Source organism: Scleropages formosus, chromosome 14, assembly GCF_900964775.1.
Source record: "Scleropages formosus chromosome 14, fSclFor1.1, whole genome shotgun sequence".
In the NCBI taxonomy this organism is placed as follows: Eukaryota; Metazoa; Chordata; class Actinopteri; order Osteoglossiformes; family Osteoglossidae; genus Scleropages; species Scleropages formosus.
In genome coordinates, this window is record NC_041819.1 from 1,557,329 (window position 1) to 1,575,420 (window position 18,092).

At 47.0% G+C, this 18,092-nt stretch overlaps 1 protein-coding gene across 1 annotated transcript in view; it reads right to left on the reverse strand.

The window, feature by feature from the left end:
- The window catches only part of LOC108918456 (partitioning defective 3 homolog B-like), a 182,970-nt gene that overhangs the window by 83,392 nt on the left and 81,486 nt on the right, over window positions 1-18,092 (reverse strand). Inside the window, exons 11-15 of the mRNA XM_018725718.2 lie at window positions 16,149-16,334; window positions 10,781-10,951; window positions 5,534-5,651; window positions 2,725-2,842; window positions 2,268-2,377 (exon numbers count right to left, since the gene is read on the reverse strand). Coding sequence (XP_018581234.1) covers window positions 2,268-2,377; window positions 2,725-2,842; window positions 5,534-5,651; window positions 10,781-10,951; window positions 16,149-16,334 — 703 coding nt within the window. The remainder of the gene's footprint in view (window positions 1-2,267; window positions 2,378-2,724; window positions 2,843-5,533; window positions 5,652-10,780; window positions 10,952-16,148; window positions 16,335-18,092) is intronic.

An 18,092-nucleotide genomic window follows, 5' to 3' on the forward strand; every position in this document is an offset into this window, starting at 1 on the left:
CCTGAGTCTGTGTGTATCAGGAGGCAGGTCCCTATGGCATTATGGTTCAGTGCAGTACACCTGGTACAAGGATATGGTGTGTGCTCTATCTCATGATGTGTGAACCTTGATTAACCGCCAACACGTCTCACAGGTGATGCTGCTAACTCCACTCCTCGGGAAATGAAGCGCCATGTTTTCTCAGCTCTTTGAGGTGTAGGACACTTGTGGCTTGTTTTGTATTCACTCTTCTGTCCAGTTTGTGCCACGCAGGTATTTCCTAGGTTGTCCAGCTGGACTCGCACTGTTCACCGGTGCTGTACCCCACCGCACCGCAGCGCAGAGTCCACTGCATGCTGACACTGTCTGAGAGGCTGAGGGCTGGGATGAACAAGAAACCACTGAAATAGATCTGCCCAGGTCACCAAGATACACTTGAGGTCTGGGACTTTGGGGTGGAAACTCAAGGATTTCTTCAGCTCAGGGCCGCCTGAGAGTAACAGCTCATGACGAACCCAAACCCCACCCAGAAACGTTTGCAGTTCCCAGAGGCCCACTGCATGGTGGGTAAACACACTTTTGAAGTAAGCTGTGTCTACAGGGCATGCTATTCTAGGTTAAAACCATAGAAATTGACCTTTTGCAACAACTATTTATTGGAAATTGCAGACAGCACTGGAAAGTGCTGATGCTTTGGCCATTTCCTCATTTCTATTTTTTTTTTTTTTTTTGCTGTTCCCGATTTTCAGCCAGACTTTTTGGAGCACCGTGAGGCAAAATATCAAGCCGCAGTGTGAGGATAAAGATATTTACGGACGAGCCTCCTTCAGCACTTCTTAAACGAAGCGCTACGGATGAGCAGGGTCAAAGACACGCACCCTTTCCGCAGCACTGATCCGGCCACGGCGGGGCCACTTCCCTGCTTCACGCGCCAGATGCTATTTCAGTCTTGCTCGTCCTCTGTCTGTCTCCACGGTGGAGCTCACCTCAGGCTCCCGGCCTCACGTCCACACGGCTGGAAATAGCAAACGCCCGTTTACTCCACGCGGACCCGTGACGGGCTGTTTTTAGCTTCGGCTGTTTGGCTGTGACTCACGCAAACGTTACGGCGCCTGCAGCTGCTTCGCGTTCCCACTGCATCTTTCCTCTGGTCCACTTCCCTTTTCAGTTTAATTTTGTTTTTATTTTAGTTTTACTTCTTTTTCTTTAGTCATATTTTAAATGTAAAGCAATTCTTTGCAATTATACCGCTGGATATTCCAGTATGGTAATTGGGGTCATGTATAACACTCAAGAATTTAACAGTTGGACTCCATTACGGGATTTAGACCAGCAGCCACCACGCATGCAAACTGATGACAAAATCTCAGTACAAGGCCTTCGGAACACAAACTGCAGCTCAAGCTGAACCGGGGTCCGAATTCTGCGCCATTTGACGATCACTGACCAATGGGATCACTGACCAAAATGGGAACTCCCATTCTGACCATTCTCCACAACTGCGTCACGTGACGTCCACCACTTGTTGCGCATCAGAGAGATCTGCCACGAGCTCCAGTTATTAGATCTGTGATATCTGTACATGCAACACAAATTAATTGTGTTACGTCTAAGGGACACATCGATCGGCACCCTAACGTGCACTTTGGCCCGTCGCTTAGCATTTAATATCAAAAATGGGCTCGCTTCTGTTTCCTGAGTGCCTGCATTATCCCCCTTTTTCCACGCAAATAAATGGCAGTTGAACGAGCTTCGGCGAGGCCCGTGACTGTGTACGTGTCAGCATGAGGGAGGCAGATATGAAGCTCGACACGTTAAATCCCCTCGACCCAGCAGGAACACATATGACCTTTGACAGCCACCACTATCTCCACATCACCTTCTCACATTCGGTTCCTATGAGCTGTTAGCGCACGTTGAGAGCTAATTCTGGTGTCACGTATCCTATTCAAGAAAAAACTCTTTCACTCCCAGCATTCTCACGCATTTTTGTGTTAAACATAAACAACCATTAATTACCAAGGACATCAGTGCGGACTTACGTTCACTAAGTTTCACTTATGATTTATACATTTAATATTTGACTAATCTTTAAAACTTCATTAATAATTCAGAGGAGTATTTATAACTTTAAAGTTTAAAATCTTTAGCGGGTGTAAATGCCACATGTATTACTCATAAATGGAAAGTAGGACATTAATAAATGCCTTGCTAATGATCTGTGTACCTATATGCTGAACGTCTTCTGAATGTTTCATGGCTCGTGTGTGAGACGTTCCCTTTCTTACCCAGATCCATGCTCTTGGAGGATCTCACAGGGTGGTGCTCTAGCTGGCTGGTTGGACAGCTAGCAGGATGAGGAGGCTGCCCCGGGTTCGAGTTGGTCTTCCACTCTAGGCTGAAAGGAGAAACATTAAGACACGTTTTTTGCATGGACATTCTTAGCCATTCCAACAAACCCAGTGAGATGGAGGGTGGCGGGATTTATCTTTGCATTAAATAGCTCCCTTCATATTTCAGAGGTTGCTTTTTATCCATCCATCCATCCGTCCATCCATCAAATAAGTTGATCTATCCGTCAAAATGAGAAAACCGCGAGGCTTTCATATCTCTGGAATCTGGGCTTATGGGAGGCCCATTAATCTTGCCATTTCTATGCCAGGCATGACATATGTGATATGGATGGGAGGAGGAGGGAAAATGTAGCGGAGGACGGACGGGAGGAGAAAAAGAGACTCTTTTTACCTTGGGGTAGTGTTTTCCACACCGCTCTCCAGGCGAGGAGGGAGAGGAGGAGTGTACTCATCATCCTCTTTTTCCTCAGCAAGCTCCTGCCTCCCATGCGGGGCTGCCACACGCAGGGCTGGACAGAAGACAAGATGCAAGTGATTCTACACGCCGACTGGATCGGACTGGGGCTCACAAGACGGACACCTCTCCCTGGAGCTTCACCCATGCAAAACGAGATGCTTATCGGTGACTTCTTCAATTTACATTTAACTGACACTTTTATCCAAAGCTACTTACAGTTATTTTCCCAATCATACAGCTGGGTAATTTTACGGTAAGTACCTTGCTCAAGGGTACTACATCTGGAGGTCAGATTTGAACCTGTGACCTTTGGGTTCAAAAACAGCAGCTCTAACCATTCCATGCAGGGAGCTGCTGTTCTCTCTCTAGAGTGACGTTTTTATCTCCAGAAAGTTCCATGTTAGTAAGGAATGCTAGTGGCTACTTTCACAGATTGGAAGGGAAATTTCGCACATTTCTGACCATCATGTTTAACTGCAGTCCCCATGACTGGATATGTGTCACCCACTCCCCTCCCATTGGAATGACCTCACACAGTGGGCAGGGCCAAACAACGCTCTTGGAGATGTGTTCTCCACATGAAGAAAGCAGGGACTTTGATATATGGAAGATGTTTATTGTACAGGAAAAATAAAAACGAGGAATACATTACATGTAAAAAAAAAAATCAAACAGATAAATACATGGAGATTAATGTCACTGGAAAGTAATGGACTGCGTAGATAAAAAGAGTGGAAGACTCTGTTTGGGAGTTAACAGCGCAGAGCGCTGATCAGCTATCTCCACAATCAGATTATACCCGCTTGGTTTAAAAATCAAATGAATAAATAAATAAAAGAGAACAGCAGAAGCATGGTGCTCTTCATGGAGCACAGAGGAGAGAGTGCTGATGGGACGAGTCGTGTCCAATGATATAGGGATGATCCTGGACTCAGTGAGGCCCAGGCCTGCGCTTTTGACAGAAGGCTGGCTCCCACGGGTGCTTTTGGATATGTCACCAGCGCTGCTAGGACCTGAGGTGAAACCGCAGTGCTTCTCCTAACATCCCAACTTTTAGGTGGCTGGTTATTACCGTTTGTGTACACACCGTCCTTTTACATCATTCGTTACCACGGAGACGCAGCGTGAAAGTGATGCATCGCTTCTACGTGCATTCGATCATCCGCTGGAACACTAGTGCTGACTGCAGATTAACTGATGCTAAACTAAAACAAAGTAGCCCCCCCTCACTGGGGCCGGTTGCTCCTCTCTGCTACCCATTTATCTCGTGTAGGGCCTGCTCTCGGAAGCGAGGGAGACGCTTCTTCTCCAGATGATGAATCAATACCTCCGCGGACCGTGCCGGGGTTATTAATCGAAGGCACCCGCATCCCTCTGGGCCAGCCAGTTCACGGGCAGGCGCTCCCTCATATCACATCACGGATGGCATTGTTACCGCTTGCACTACACCAGTGGTAAAGGGGGAGCGCTATAGGAAGCACAAATGCGGTGTCGAGACACACGGCTGACTGATGACTACACAGACTGACCGTCATCCAATAATATCACACAGTTCAAAAGTGGGAGGGGCCTATTAGGGCCACACCGCCAAATAGTACTCTAGCCAGTGAACATCCAAGCCTTTGATCCCTGTGGACTTACCTGTGGGGTAAAAATGACCCCTCTTCACAGGTAAGAACTGCGAAGGACAAAGGAAGCAAAACAAGTTGCAAAGAAACATACAAAAATATGTTCTAATAAATATGATATTTATTGTAAGTGGCTAGAACTTGAATTTTAGTGTTAAATAAAAAAAACAGGTGTAGATATTAAAAAATAAATCACTGAAAGGGACTTAAATAGAGCGGATTCCTGGATTTTGAATGGAAGAGCCTCCGTCCTTATTACAGTTTTATCCGAGGACGGAAAGGAGGCAGTTTGTTATTACGATCGACAGTATGAGCTGATCCTACTGTACGTACAGTGCAAACAATCCTGCAAACGCTGATAAGCCCAACTTACCGATGCATTCCATAAACAAAACATTTCAAGGTTAAAACGTCCCGAGTACATAAAAGCTGCGTAAACACGCCGCAGAAAGCAGCTAATGATATTTTTTCCCCTGCTAATAACGGCTGTACTCTGGACGGTTCTCCTTCCCCATAGATGGGTGTTTGCGAGCTCAAGAGCAGGATGAAACAGTTTAAGCACTGAGTCTCCTTTTGAATTAGCTAAAGCTTTTCGTGTTTTGCATCTCGGAGAATAAAGCACTGCTGGGGAACCGTTTTGGGCTGCAGCTGCGAAACCGGTACTGATCTTAATGGCACAGAACCGTCTGCACCGCTCATACACAAGATGCATCCACATGCGCGTAGAGGTAAATAAGACATATTCCACATGACAGGTGGTGGACACTTAATTGCTCAAGAAAATGGAGTTGTGCTGAGGGGATGGGTGTGGGGGTGCGGGACACTGTCAGAGCCATCCTCTGGTGACTGTAAACAGAGAGATCCCCAAGGAATGGGGATATATGCCTTTTATCTTTGCTGGTAAGGCTGTCTCTAAACCTGCTGGATCCACATCACAGTCTTGTCCAGTGTGGCCTAACTGGTCCATCAGAATGGGATACACTAAGGGTCTAGCGGGAAAAATGGTACTCTCATGCTATTACACACACAGAACCACAAAACTGTTATTCATACACACCAATGATAAATATAAAAACAATCAAGTGGGAAATGACTAGGAATCAAGACCAACTCACCTCCTGACGTCTCGTAGATGCTATTGGTCACCATGGGAGGCTGGACCGGGTCGCTGAGCCTGTTGTTCACTGCCAGCCGGGTCACGCTACGGTCCGAGTTTGCGGTCATGTGGTTCTCCTGGTATCAAGGGGAATGGTTAAATATCTCACACTGGCAATGCAGCCATCACGTAAAAAGAACAAGGATATTGTTTTTAGTGGTATATGTTCTTGGTGTGATATTTATTTGGTCAGTCAACATGTAATCCAAAGCAGCACACAGTTTGCTACGTTTACTCAGCTGCATGTTTACTGGAGCAGTTCCAGTTGTGGACATTAGTAAAGGCAAACCCCCTGGTGGGAGAAAAACCACCAGCAGGCTCTATGTCAGAAATCAGAGCCTCAACCACCACATCACCTACGGTCTCACCGCCAACACTGCAGTGTACAAATTTGCCACAGAAGCTTTACAAGGAAAATTGTCGAGACCAAATATACAGGGTGTGGGTTTGAAGCCTACTGCTGCCATAGTACCCCAGAGCGAGGTGCTTACCCTGAATTGATACAGTGAAAATTACCCAACTGCAGAGATAAAAAGATTTACCTAAGGAGCTTAATATACAGCCCTAACATTATCGCTTTCCATGGACAAGGGTGTGAGATAAATGAAAGACCAATAATAACTGAAAAACACAAAGAGAAGCAGCCAAAATGAACCATGCTCATCTACCCATGAACTCAGCTTCACTCCCATTGCTCTCACAGCACCCGTGGTCAGGAGGAGGAGGACGAGAAAAGCAGAATTTTCCACACTAATGGGAAAGTGCACTTAATTCAGTCGCTGAGTGAAGGTGTCTGTTCTCGGAGGGACTGCAGCCACTCCGGCAGACTCGCTCATTTCCAATCCGCTTCCCGGGGAAAAAGGATAGCAATTCACTTCATTACTCTGCCCTGGGCCAAAATGGCATAAAATATGTTAATGTGATGAGTAGATTTAAAATGCAGAGGACAATGCGAAGCACATCAGTCGCATCTCCTAATGTGACGGTCAGGCGCTGTGAGGCGCCCGGCCTTTAATTGAGCATCATTAGGAAAGCAAAGTGGCTGCACATACTGTTCACTCCCAAATAGTGTAAATTGCTTCTTGTTGTTCGCGGACTGGAAGAAAGAGTGAACCCTTCCCACACACCCTTTTGTTTAATTATGCTGCCCTTTTCTGAGGGCTGATCTCAACCCACATTTTGAACAAATGAAAAGAAAAGGCCTCAACAAAGGACCAGAGAGCTCTGTTAATGTGCCTCTCTGCGAACACTCCTCTTCTCTTACTGCTCTTCTTGTGGGAAGGACCCCTGGATGGATTGAAGGACCTGCAGCGCAAGGCACTCCATCATGGCGGCTTGTGTGGATTAGCCCAGAGTGAGATGGGAACTGGGCACTGAAGGGCATGGCTACAGCAGCAGGCACACGTTACCTGACGCGTGGACCTCACATGCAGAGATTAAATGAGATTACCTGGGATCGAAGAGGTCTCCCCAGCCAACTCTTCCATTTGCCACCCAGCCTTATAAGAGCAGAGCACAGGACTTGCAATTTTTGTAAGAGGGACAATGAGACAGGATATGAGAGAATATGAATGAAAATTAACAGGAAATTGAGAAAACGAAAAGAAATGAAAAAACACAAACATTTTTGAAATCTGCACATCCAACCAGAACCAGGGTGTCTCTTCAGTGCATAGTACTTTATCATCAGTAATCTCCCCTCAGACTTCAGCACCAGTTTGTCCAGTCCTTTCACCCAAGTCAGCACAGACACATCCTCTTAGTCCACCACCATATTCCTACTCCCTGTGGACCTTTTTTTCTACCATTAACAAGAACCTATACCTTTGAACTTACATTTATTCATTTAGCTGATGCTTTTCTTCAAAGCTACTTTCAATCATTTACCCATTTATACAAGTAGGTAATTTTTAGGATAAGTACATTGCTCAAGGGAATTACAGCTGGAGGTAGGAATGGAACATGCAACCTTTGGGTCTAAAGCTAAGAACTCTAACCACTACCCTACCAGCTCCCCCACAGATCATAGAGTGATTCATGCAGAGTTATTCATATTACAAGAACCATGTCAACTCCTGCCCATTACATTTTGTGTCCTCACACAATAGCTATTTATCAGAAATGTCAGGCAGGAATGATGTTTTATTAAATTGTTACTGTAACTTTGCATATGTGTGTTTGCTGTCAGCAAGCGATCGTAGCTCTGGCTCTGATTGGCTCATACTGTTCAGGATACGCCTACTCCAACATGGTGATTGGTCAGGATCATGAAGGGTGGGGCTTGCACCTTCCACATCTGTAATATTACAGGCAAACTCATTGAAAGCTCCTTTGAATTCTTCATCCACTGCACAGCCAGCTGTCTTTAAACGAGGTTGATGTTCCTTTTTTACCACAAACACACGAAAAGAAATATTAGTGGAACCATTGCTTTCCTCCTAGGATCATGAACCCCGAAGCGCTTCTACTCGACAGCGAGACACTTAAAGGGGCGCATTTGCTGTGCATGCATTTGCAAACGTGCACCAGGGTGGGGGTAGTAATTACTAGCACCACAAAGAAAATGAACATATATAAATAAATTCATAAATCACACCTGAGGAACTGCGGTGCTGTACAATAATTGGAACAGCTGTCACATTTTGACTACCAAAACTGCCATTTAGACTGCTTTCAAGGCACAGAAATGCCAAGATGGAATCCCCTAGTGGAAGGCGTCAGTGAGTCATTCTGCCAGTACAGCTACCTTTCTGCACCGTGTCTGGTTTGATGTGTGATACACCTTGAGGTTGTTTTGCTGCGTGCCTTTTGTCTCTCTATTCAGGTGTTCGGTCCCATAATTAGCGAGAGTAACGGTTTTACATGTGTAATCATGGTGACTGTCAAAACAGAATGTTGGGCCAACTCCTCCGAGGGGTGGCTACGGGCTGTCATTGAGTGATAGCTGAGAAGCGAGCCTTAAACTCTCCCTCCGACAGGTGTGAGAGGATGACAGCGCTGGGTCTCCCATGCCGTGAAGCTCAGAACAGCCCCATCATGCACCGGGAAAGGGGCACATCTGCCCCTATAATTTGACTGACAAGACTTGTGGGATGAAGGAAGAAGGAGAGAAAGGGGCTAGGTGGGAAAGCGGGAAGTGGGGCGGTCTCTCTGATGTTTGTTTCCCGACTTGAGTGAGCGGCGACTACAAAGACACAGCAGGAAACACGGGGCGTGCGATGAGACGAAGCAGCCGGGGCAGGATGAGCGATGGGGACAGAGGGTTGAGGAATGGGAGAGCAGAAGAGAATATGTACAAGTGGGGTGGGGGCATCTCTTCCCACGGCCCTTGGCTGTGTGTCCAGGGAGTGGGGGATGCTGCGCTTGCCATTCCATCTGTCTCACTAAGCGCCGGCAGCCATGGCTACAACCTTAGCATCGGAGCCCATCAATATGAGATTAGCGCAGGTCTTAATCAGAGAACAAAGATGGGATTTCAACCTGCATCTTAAAACAAAGGAAGGCTGCCGGGGAACCCCTGGCCCCCCACTGAGCCCGAGACGACCTCTTCTCGTGGTCTCGGGGACTTGATAAGTCTGGAGAGGGACATGGGACAGGCGGGGGGTCCACCGGGTGCTCCCTGGGACAGATTTCATTATCAGGCCTCATGGTGTAATCAGATTACGAGGGGGGTATTTAGACGGCTGCCTGAAAGCGCTGGTGAAAGGATGTGATTAGATCTGGCTGTGGTGTAATAGCATTTCCCTGCAGACTCTGAAGAGGCGCGGTGCGGGACATCTCTTCTAGAGGAGCAACCGCCGTCCTGATCCGCTAAAAGCCTCTACACCACTGCCAAGGCTTTTAAGTCAAGATCCCCCCCCCCACCCCCCACGTCTCTCTCGCTCTCCTTCCTCACTCAAAGTTACACTCTCTCTTTTTCGGGCTCTTGTTCCGCCCAATTTTGCAAAATTAGACTTAATTGAATTAATGTAGATGCAGACGCATCTCTGGTGGTCCTGTGGAGATGGAGGCAGAATAATGGACGTGAGGAAGAGGGAGATCTTCCATTTAATCCTCATCCATTACACTGGCAGAACCCCAGGTGTGCATACGCTCATGGCCGTTTCTTTAGGTTGTCTGAGACAATGGGAGAAGTAAGATGTATACAGTACAAAGTGAAACTTAACAAGAGGAATGCATACCATAATATATATTTAATTGCCATTGCCTGGAGAAGACCTATAAACCGGGAGGGAACAAGTTTCGGATTTCCGTTCAGAAGGACAGTGCCGTTCATGTTGAAAAAGCACCAAATCTTACAAAAAAAGGTTATATGATGCTGCTGTTAAAAAAAAAAAAAAAAAAACACTCAAAGTATATTGTGTCAGTGTCATTATATTCATCCACTAACCGGTTTCCAATGCAGAGTCATGGTGGACTGGAGCTTATCCCAGAAGGAAGGGACACCAGTCCATTTGCAGGGAAATTTCTTACACACACACAGACAAATTTACACTTCGATTTGCCAGCATTCCTGAAACACATGTCTGTAGTGTGGGAATAAAACCCAGGTGAACCAGAGGAACACAAGCAAACTCCATACAGACAGAGCAGGATATGAACCCAGGTTTTGCCCGCAAGCCAGGAACAACAGGCAGCACCACTGTGTTGCCTTGAACTCACTACACTGCCAATGATAACACAAAGATTTTTAATGTCCTCTGGTTTTGTGTGAGCTCTAATGAAGAGCATTCAGAAATCACGAGATCTTTGGCATGGAATGTGACCACTTATTCTGGTGGACTACTGTAACTATAGCTGGCAGGCACTCTGCATACACAGCTAGTGGTATGAAGTGGTTCAGGAGGGGTCTGCAATAACCATCAACCTGGAACTCAGCAGCCTGTGTGTTTGTGTGTGTGTGTGTCTCTGTATGTGTGCATTAACACAGGCCTGTTCTTAGCTTGCCGAGACCGACCGTCGCTCGGTTCCAGAAGACAGCCAAGCGGTCCTTTATTTCATGTGTTTTTTCAGCATCAGCAGTCAAATCTATTTATTTTGTTTCAGAGATTTCAGCGATGACCTAATAAAAGTGTAAAACTCTCGGAAAACTTCTTGACAAGACTGATGCAGAGATGTACTGCTGAGAGATTCAACGCGCCTCTTCCTGAAAGTTCAAAAACACACTGCTGACAGTGTGGTGACGGCGTCCGCCACAGGGGCCCACCTTTCCTTGCTGTTCCATGGCCCGCATCACAAGCAGCTGAATGGTGCCTCGCAGGTTGCCCTCTGTGGACATAGAGTAGCGCAGGGTGTCCATAGCCTCATGGTTGGACCTGCCCAACAGGAACTCGCCATTCACAGCAATCAACTGGTCATTGACATGTAGGCGGCCATCCTGCAGGAGAGCAAGGAGAACAAGATCAGGTCAAAACACTGGTTGAGATGATTCATTTGTCATGAACCACTGCTGCAAAGGAAGCAGAATTTTGGAAGGAGATGGGGTCACAGTAGTGTGCCCTTAGCTGGGGGTCACCAGTCCACTAAAGGGTGCTCATGGCAACCGAGTGTAGAGTCACCCTTCCACCGGAACAGTATGTCACTACAGTGCAGGACGAAGTGCTCACGAGCTCCATGCAAACAGGACCGAGGTTAGATTCAAACCTGTGGCCCTGGAGGCTGTGAAGTGACAGCGCTGTCCGCTGAACTGCTCAAGTCTTTCCAAAGCACGGAAAATATTGATTTAATGAAGCTCAACAATGCACACAAAGCATGCCGTGGAACTGCACTCATGAAGTGGCATCCAGAGGCTGGCATGATCAGCCTGTACACTATGTCACATTTACACAGGGAATGAAAAGACCGTTTGCTCTGATGCTCCACCAATGAGCTCAGTCCAGGATGAGATGACTGAGTGGACGAGATGGGGTCTCGCTGGTACGGCCGCATTACCGGATATGCTTTTTACACGGAGCGCAAAAAGCCCTCAAGTTTATTACCATGAATATTAATTGGTGTTTCATAAAGGAGCTCCGAGACCTCATTCTCTTATCTCGAGGCTTATGAAGGACTGCCACTACACAAAGGGTTTAGTGGAGGGCAGGAACAGGCTGGGATTGAAACAGCCTGATGTTACACACAACAAAAATGAAAGCCGGATTACTTTGTTGATTTGAAGGCTTCATTTTTTATGTATAGGTTCTTTTGTGCTGGTCTCATAAGCTGCATTAACACTTCAGTCTCAGATGGACATAATTTGATTCTCAGCAACATTTTTAAAAAGGGTTTTCTTTGAGTTTTATGCACTGAGGATATAGTGCGCGGTATAAAGTGTATATAGTTGCTGAAATTTAACCTCACAGGACCAGAGGATGTAGATCAGGCCAGAAGGTGTAAAGTGTTGCTAGGAAACTGCTATGTACCATAGAGAGGACCATGATGAAGAAAGAGTTGGGAGGATCAGGCGAAGGCCCATCTCCTGGACTGCTGCAACAGACTTACAGATAGGACTTCAATAAGGTCTTCCCTTCTCATTGACCCCTCACTGACCTCTCATTGATCTGGCCCTTGCACTTCCAACCCCTGTTAGTACTGACATGCTGTCATGTTCCTCCTGAATTCCTGAACTCAACACTGTAGACTTGGGCTTGACCAGTGGTGAGGATCCACATCTCATGGATCCCTCTGCAACTGACAGAAGGTTACGGAGCAGCAGCTTGCATAGTCTTTAGAGGCCCAGGTTTCAATTTCCCCTCCTGCTACAGTAGCCTTGATCAAAGTACTTGCCCTGAATTGATACAGCAAAAATGACGCAGCTGTATAAATTGTGAAGCATTTGAATTAGTACAGTATACAAAGCTGATGCTGTATGTCGTCTTGGACATTTACATTTATTCACTTAGCAGACGCTTTTCTCCAAAGCAACTTACGATGGATACTATATGGTGTTATCGGCCCACACACCTTATTCACCAAGGTGACTTACACTGCTAGATACACTACTTATACTGGGTCACTCATCCATACATCAGTGGAACACACACACTCTCTCTGTGTCACTCACACACTATGGGGGAACCTGAACAGCATGTCTTTGGAGTGTGGGAGGAAACCAGAGCACCCGGAGGAAACCCATGCAGACATGGGGAGAACATGCAAACTCCACACAGACTGAGCGGGGATCGAACCGACGTTCTCTCAACCACCCAGGCTGTGAGACAGCAGCGCTACTCGCTGTGCAAAAAATCTAACCGAAATACTGGTTAATAATAACGATACAGAACAACTGTATCTTTTTGGAAAACAAATCTGACCAAAAGCTAACTCTGCAGCCTTGATAAAAGCAACATAAAAGACCTACAGAATGGCTAAAACACAAAAGGAGCATTTATGGAATCTGTTTACCGTGAAAAGAATAATGGACACATGTGGAAAGCATGCGAGTTATGATGTACGGTATTATCGGCTCTTCTCAGGAGCAACAATCAGCGTAAATGGACTCCTGCCCAAAGCAATATTAGGAGCCAGCGGGGACAGAGACAGCTGGAGCAAACAGAATGGGTCATTTAAACACACTAAATATGCAACTGCAACAGTACGTTGTGAAAATCTGCAAATGGTGCCTGGAGTGCTGATGATGACAATTGTGATGATACCATTAATTAGCGCATTAATAAAACGGGGCAGGGCTTTTGGAGAGTCTGTGAGAAGGGGGAGGAAGAGAAGACAGCTGTGTCATTCGTAGCATTCTTAGCCTGGGAGCTGGTACAGACATGGGAGAACAAGATACAACCACTTCGGATGTACGAGGACAGATGGAATTCATTATTAGCTTTTAAGTTTTGAACCAGCAGTAATGTGTTTGTTGGGCTGTTATTAGTGAGGGCGTCAACTAGCCAACTCTGGGCCTCTTTGAGAATGATCTCCATGATCAGACACAGGAAGTGCTTGTGGGTGTCAATGGAGCGGGTGATCCAAAGAAGTACAGAAGCTCCTCATCACATCTTATTCATTACATCCTCCGCAATGAAAGTGAGACTGTTATGTCAAGACACCAAACAAGTCCAGCCAACTGCACAAAGCACTTAAAACCTCCACATTCCATCCAGCTGTGCACACAGTGTGTCACTCCCTCTGTACAAACCAACCCTCCACTCCCAGCATCCACTCCAACCAAAGCTCCCCTACTTAGGCATGTAAGGTTGAGAGGAGCCAGAAACTTGGGCAGCTCCACCCCATCAGGTACCCGCCCAGGCCCTTATCTTCCGCAGAGGACTGCTCAGAGAGGTACTGAGAGGACACGTGATGAGTTAAGCTTCATCTCTTTTCCTTCTGGATGAGCAGGAGCAACCGGGAGGGGTGAGGCTTATCCGCACCGTAGCACAAAAGGAGGAGAAAAGTGTGCAGGGTGGGGTGTGAGGGGGGTTAAATGATCCCCGTGCCCGTGAAAATGGGCAAGGATTGAGAAGTTCTCCAACATTTTCCAGGCTGCTTATTCAGTACAAGTCGCAGATGCACACAGGTATGCGTCTGCCGGATGCCGAAAGCGGGCCGACGACACAACTTAGGCAATATGGATCTTGCATTATTGGTATGAACAACGGCAGACATAATCCAGCACGCAGATGGTGGCGAGGATTAACGCTGTACTTCAGTGTTGAGCCACACCATGTGGCTCCTCCGATGTCCTACGGCAGAGGGCATCACACTCAGAGATTACAGAGCCAATGAACTGGAAGGCAGCGTAATGAACTGAAGAAAATCGAAATGCATCCCAAGCCTTGATAAATAAAAGTAATATATGCTTACAAAAAATCTGCTAAAAAATTTGCTAACTTGGTCAATAATTTGCCGCTACTCATTAGTACAGTAATTTTGGATGAAATGGCGCGATGAGGGAAGAAAGCATTCATGAGAGAGGCCGAGAGAGTGAGAGAAAGAGAAAACATTATAATAAAAAAAGAGAGGTAGTCATGTCCCTTACTTTACTGACAGTATTTAGACTTTATATTTTCAGATGTTACGACATTCATTATATGTATATCTATTGACTCAACAGCAAGAACAAACTCATCGGGGGGTGTGGTTGGTGCGGCAGGTTTGGTTGATATCCGCTGTGTAGTGGGGCTGAGGTTCGAGCCCTGCTTGGGGTCCCCTGAGATATACTGGTGTCCCGTCTTGGGTGTGTCCCCTTCGGCCTTGCACCCTCTGTTGCTGGGTTAGTCTGGCTTGCCGTGACCCCTGCTCAGAACAAGTGGTTGTTGTTGGATGGAGTAAACTCATTACACACGTGATGCATGTTTGAACTGAACTGAGTAGAACTGGAGGGAATATTGCTGATAGGCTGCCAGTGTGTACTGAGCTCCGGCCCTGTGGCCCCACACTCCGAGTGATGGGTTCAGTTTCTCAAAGTGCATCTCCCCAGGCACATGCCCCTCCAAGGTGTTGTTCGCTCTCTCACAAGGTCAGAGCTGTGTGGGTGGCCAGAGGCAGGTGTGATCTGGTAGGTCAAAGGTTGCAGGCCAGCAAGTACCGGAGGCTTTCACTTTACTAAGAGAACGTTACCACGGCACATCCTAATCCGAGCAATCGCGTACCAGGATCATGCTCTCGGATAATCATTGTCTCAGTAAACCGATTCTGCTCCAAGGTACTGTATGCAGAGTCCTAGAACTCACTGCTGGTATCAGTGGTTATTAAAATAATGTTGCTTGGAATGTTCAGCAGAAATGTTAGATAAAGGAAAAAAAATGTGATGCACTTCCTCTATTTTCATACTCGGCAATGCTGATCGTCAACATGTTTTTTATCTACATTTTCCTGAAAAGGGAGGTAACGGGGATTTCTTGAGGTCTGTCAAATGTTCAGACGTCCTCACGTGGTAGCAGATACAGGCTTCACTGGAGTCCAGTGTGTGTAGTCACACGGGGTCACGGAGAGAGGCTTTACACACATTGAAATTGCTGTGTGTGCAAGCACAAACTTTAAAAAAAAAAAAAAAACATAGGAAGTGTGAAGTGTCACATGAAACTCTCTCAAGGTTGAGGTCACCAGCGTGGGAGGGGAGGAAAGACATCCCAACTGAAAAGTCCCCAAGGACGGGAAGTGTTTACTCAAAATCGTGATGCGTGACCATCGCTACAGATTACCAGGCAAAACAGGGGGGTTAGGGTTAGGAATTCAAAACTCTTCAGAAAATTTATACAGAAACATCACAGGCTGTAAGCCAGTGGTTAGTAAGCATGGGACAGGCCACTGGAGACACCTGCGGATGGATCATGGAGAAGAGAGGGAAGGGCATGGGCTGCAGAGTGGTGGGAAAGGGCCTGGAGAGCTGCCCTCCATCACGGTATCTATAGGGCTACATGGGGGTCAGGATGGGAACAGCTGTCAGCAAAGGCAGCAAGGATCCACAACACAATCAAAACCAATTTAGAAATCCTTGATGATATAACTCATAACATACTTCAAGGTGATGCAATTGGTTAAATAAAATGCATTCAACAAAAATCCATGTTATGCAAAACAATAAAAAATCTGTAGCAGCACAGCCTGGGTTAGCTGGTGAGCTCAGGTTGAGCTGTGAATTTCCATACCTTGTAGGCCGCCCCCCCGTGGATGATGGACTTGATGAAGATGCCAAGGTCCTCCCCCGTCTCCCGGGACTTATTCCCCTTCAGGCTCACTCCCAGGCCAGCGGAGCCAGTGTCGTTCAGTGGGACTTCGAACATCAGCGGCTCGGCCCCCTCCTCCGACAGCTGGGTGATGGCCTGGTCCCCTTTCTGAGACAGTGGTGGATTGGGGTCGGGGTCACGGGGAGAGAGAAATGGTCATGTCTTCCCAACATGAACAGAAGCAGCACAAAGCGAAGCACTCAGAGCTGAATGTTATAACCTTTTCATGTGAGGATCTGAGAAAAGTGAGGAGACGAGTGCAGCCCTCCAGGCCGCTTTGCTTGGGTTCATTTTCTAACTACCGCAATCTTTTTTTTCCACCAGCTCATAATATGAATAAAATGGCCTGCGCACCCGGAGCTAGATTTGGTTCCAGAGTGAAAAAGTAGAAAAGACAGAGGGGGGGCATGGGGGGGGGGAATAAATATCTTTTATTATATCTCCTCAGTGAAAACAGTCTTTTGTCGCCAAGGAAACGGCGCTGTAACGAGAAGCGGCTGCTTTGCGCCAAGACTCGTCCTTCACGGTGAGGGTGGGAAGCTCAGGAAAGAGAAGAGGAAAATGAGAAAAAGAGAATTTCGGGTCTGCAAGTGATCTGTCAAACAGCCCAGTATGATAGGTTACACCTTAATGCAAAATAAAGGGGCGCACGCGGTATTAACCACATATATGTCTGTGTTACTGCCCCGCTATGCCGTTCATGAGCCATTTTCTGTAAGGCCGATTCCCTGACAAACTGCATCAGGGGTTAGCAGGGAGTTCCCAGCGGTCTTAGCTGTCATGCAGGCGGGGGCCTTTAAAGACGAGAGCTAGGGAGAGATTGATAGGGGATGAGCTCAGTAAGAAGGGGTCTACGTGGTCAGCATGGGCCAGGCTGTGAGCTGTTTACTGTGGACTTTACGGGTTAGATGGCATAAGATTCATGCCGAGTCATGGACTCTGCCAAACGGCACCAGTACACCAGCTTGTCGGATCCTGTTCAAGAGGAAGGGTTGAGGGCAGGTGTTCTTGTTTGACCCACGACTTGACTCAGACGTCGGTTTCTTATCTTGTGCCACAAACGGAACAGCAAAGCGTAAACAGGATTTGTGTTTGCTGTCAAACTGTCAGAGTGAAGAAACCCTGTTGCGCCTCATGGCCCCATTGTACCAGTATCAATAAAGGAATTGGGGGCACATCCAGCAGGAACAGTGAGACATGACCCACTCGTGTCTTCCACGACTTTTGTGGAAAAAACCTGCAGCCACGAAGCACGAAGTACACCTACGTACCTACACTGCACACTGCAGCTGAGCTCATCTGTCACAATGGGCCTGTCTGTCTAGGGTGGGAGCACCACTCTGCTAACACCACACCGCTTCAGAGGAAGAGCATCATGGTGGAGATGGTGATGATGTGAGGGCGAACACATGTCTCTCTCGATCTTAGCCTAGCGCTGAGATAGTCCTGCTCTCAGGGATGACGTATCAATGTTCAGTGTGATCAATTATAGAAACACACACTACAAGCTGTTGCAAACCCATAAAGCCATGGATCTGAATGTGTTAGACAGGTAAGACCTGCTCATTTTAACAATTGTCAGTGATGCAAAATAACTGGAAAAACGCTGAGAGCTGAAGGACCCCCATTCTTCGTCTCACACCGTGTCCTCGCTTGACCTCAGGGGACCCCCAGCCTCAGAGGAAACCTCTCAACGTAGAGAGATTGGACTAAGTCATTGCTCTGACTGAGGCACGCTAATCCTATAAAAACAGACACACCCCAAAGCCACCCGCCGTATCAAAAAAGACCATAAAAGGGCCAGTTGTTTTGTGTATGTGTGTTTGTGGTGTGTGGGGGGTTGTCCAAGCGATTACACGCACTCTC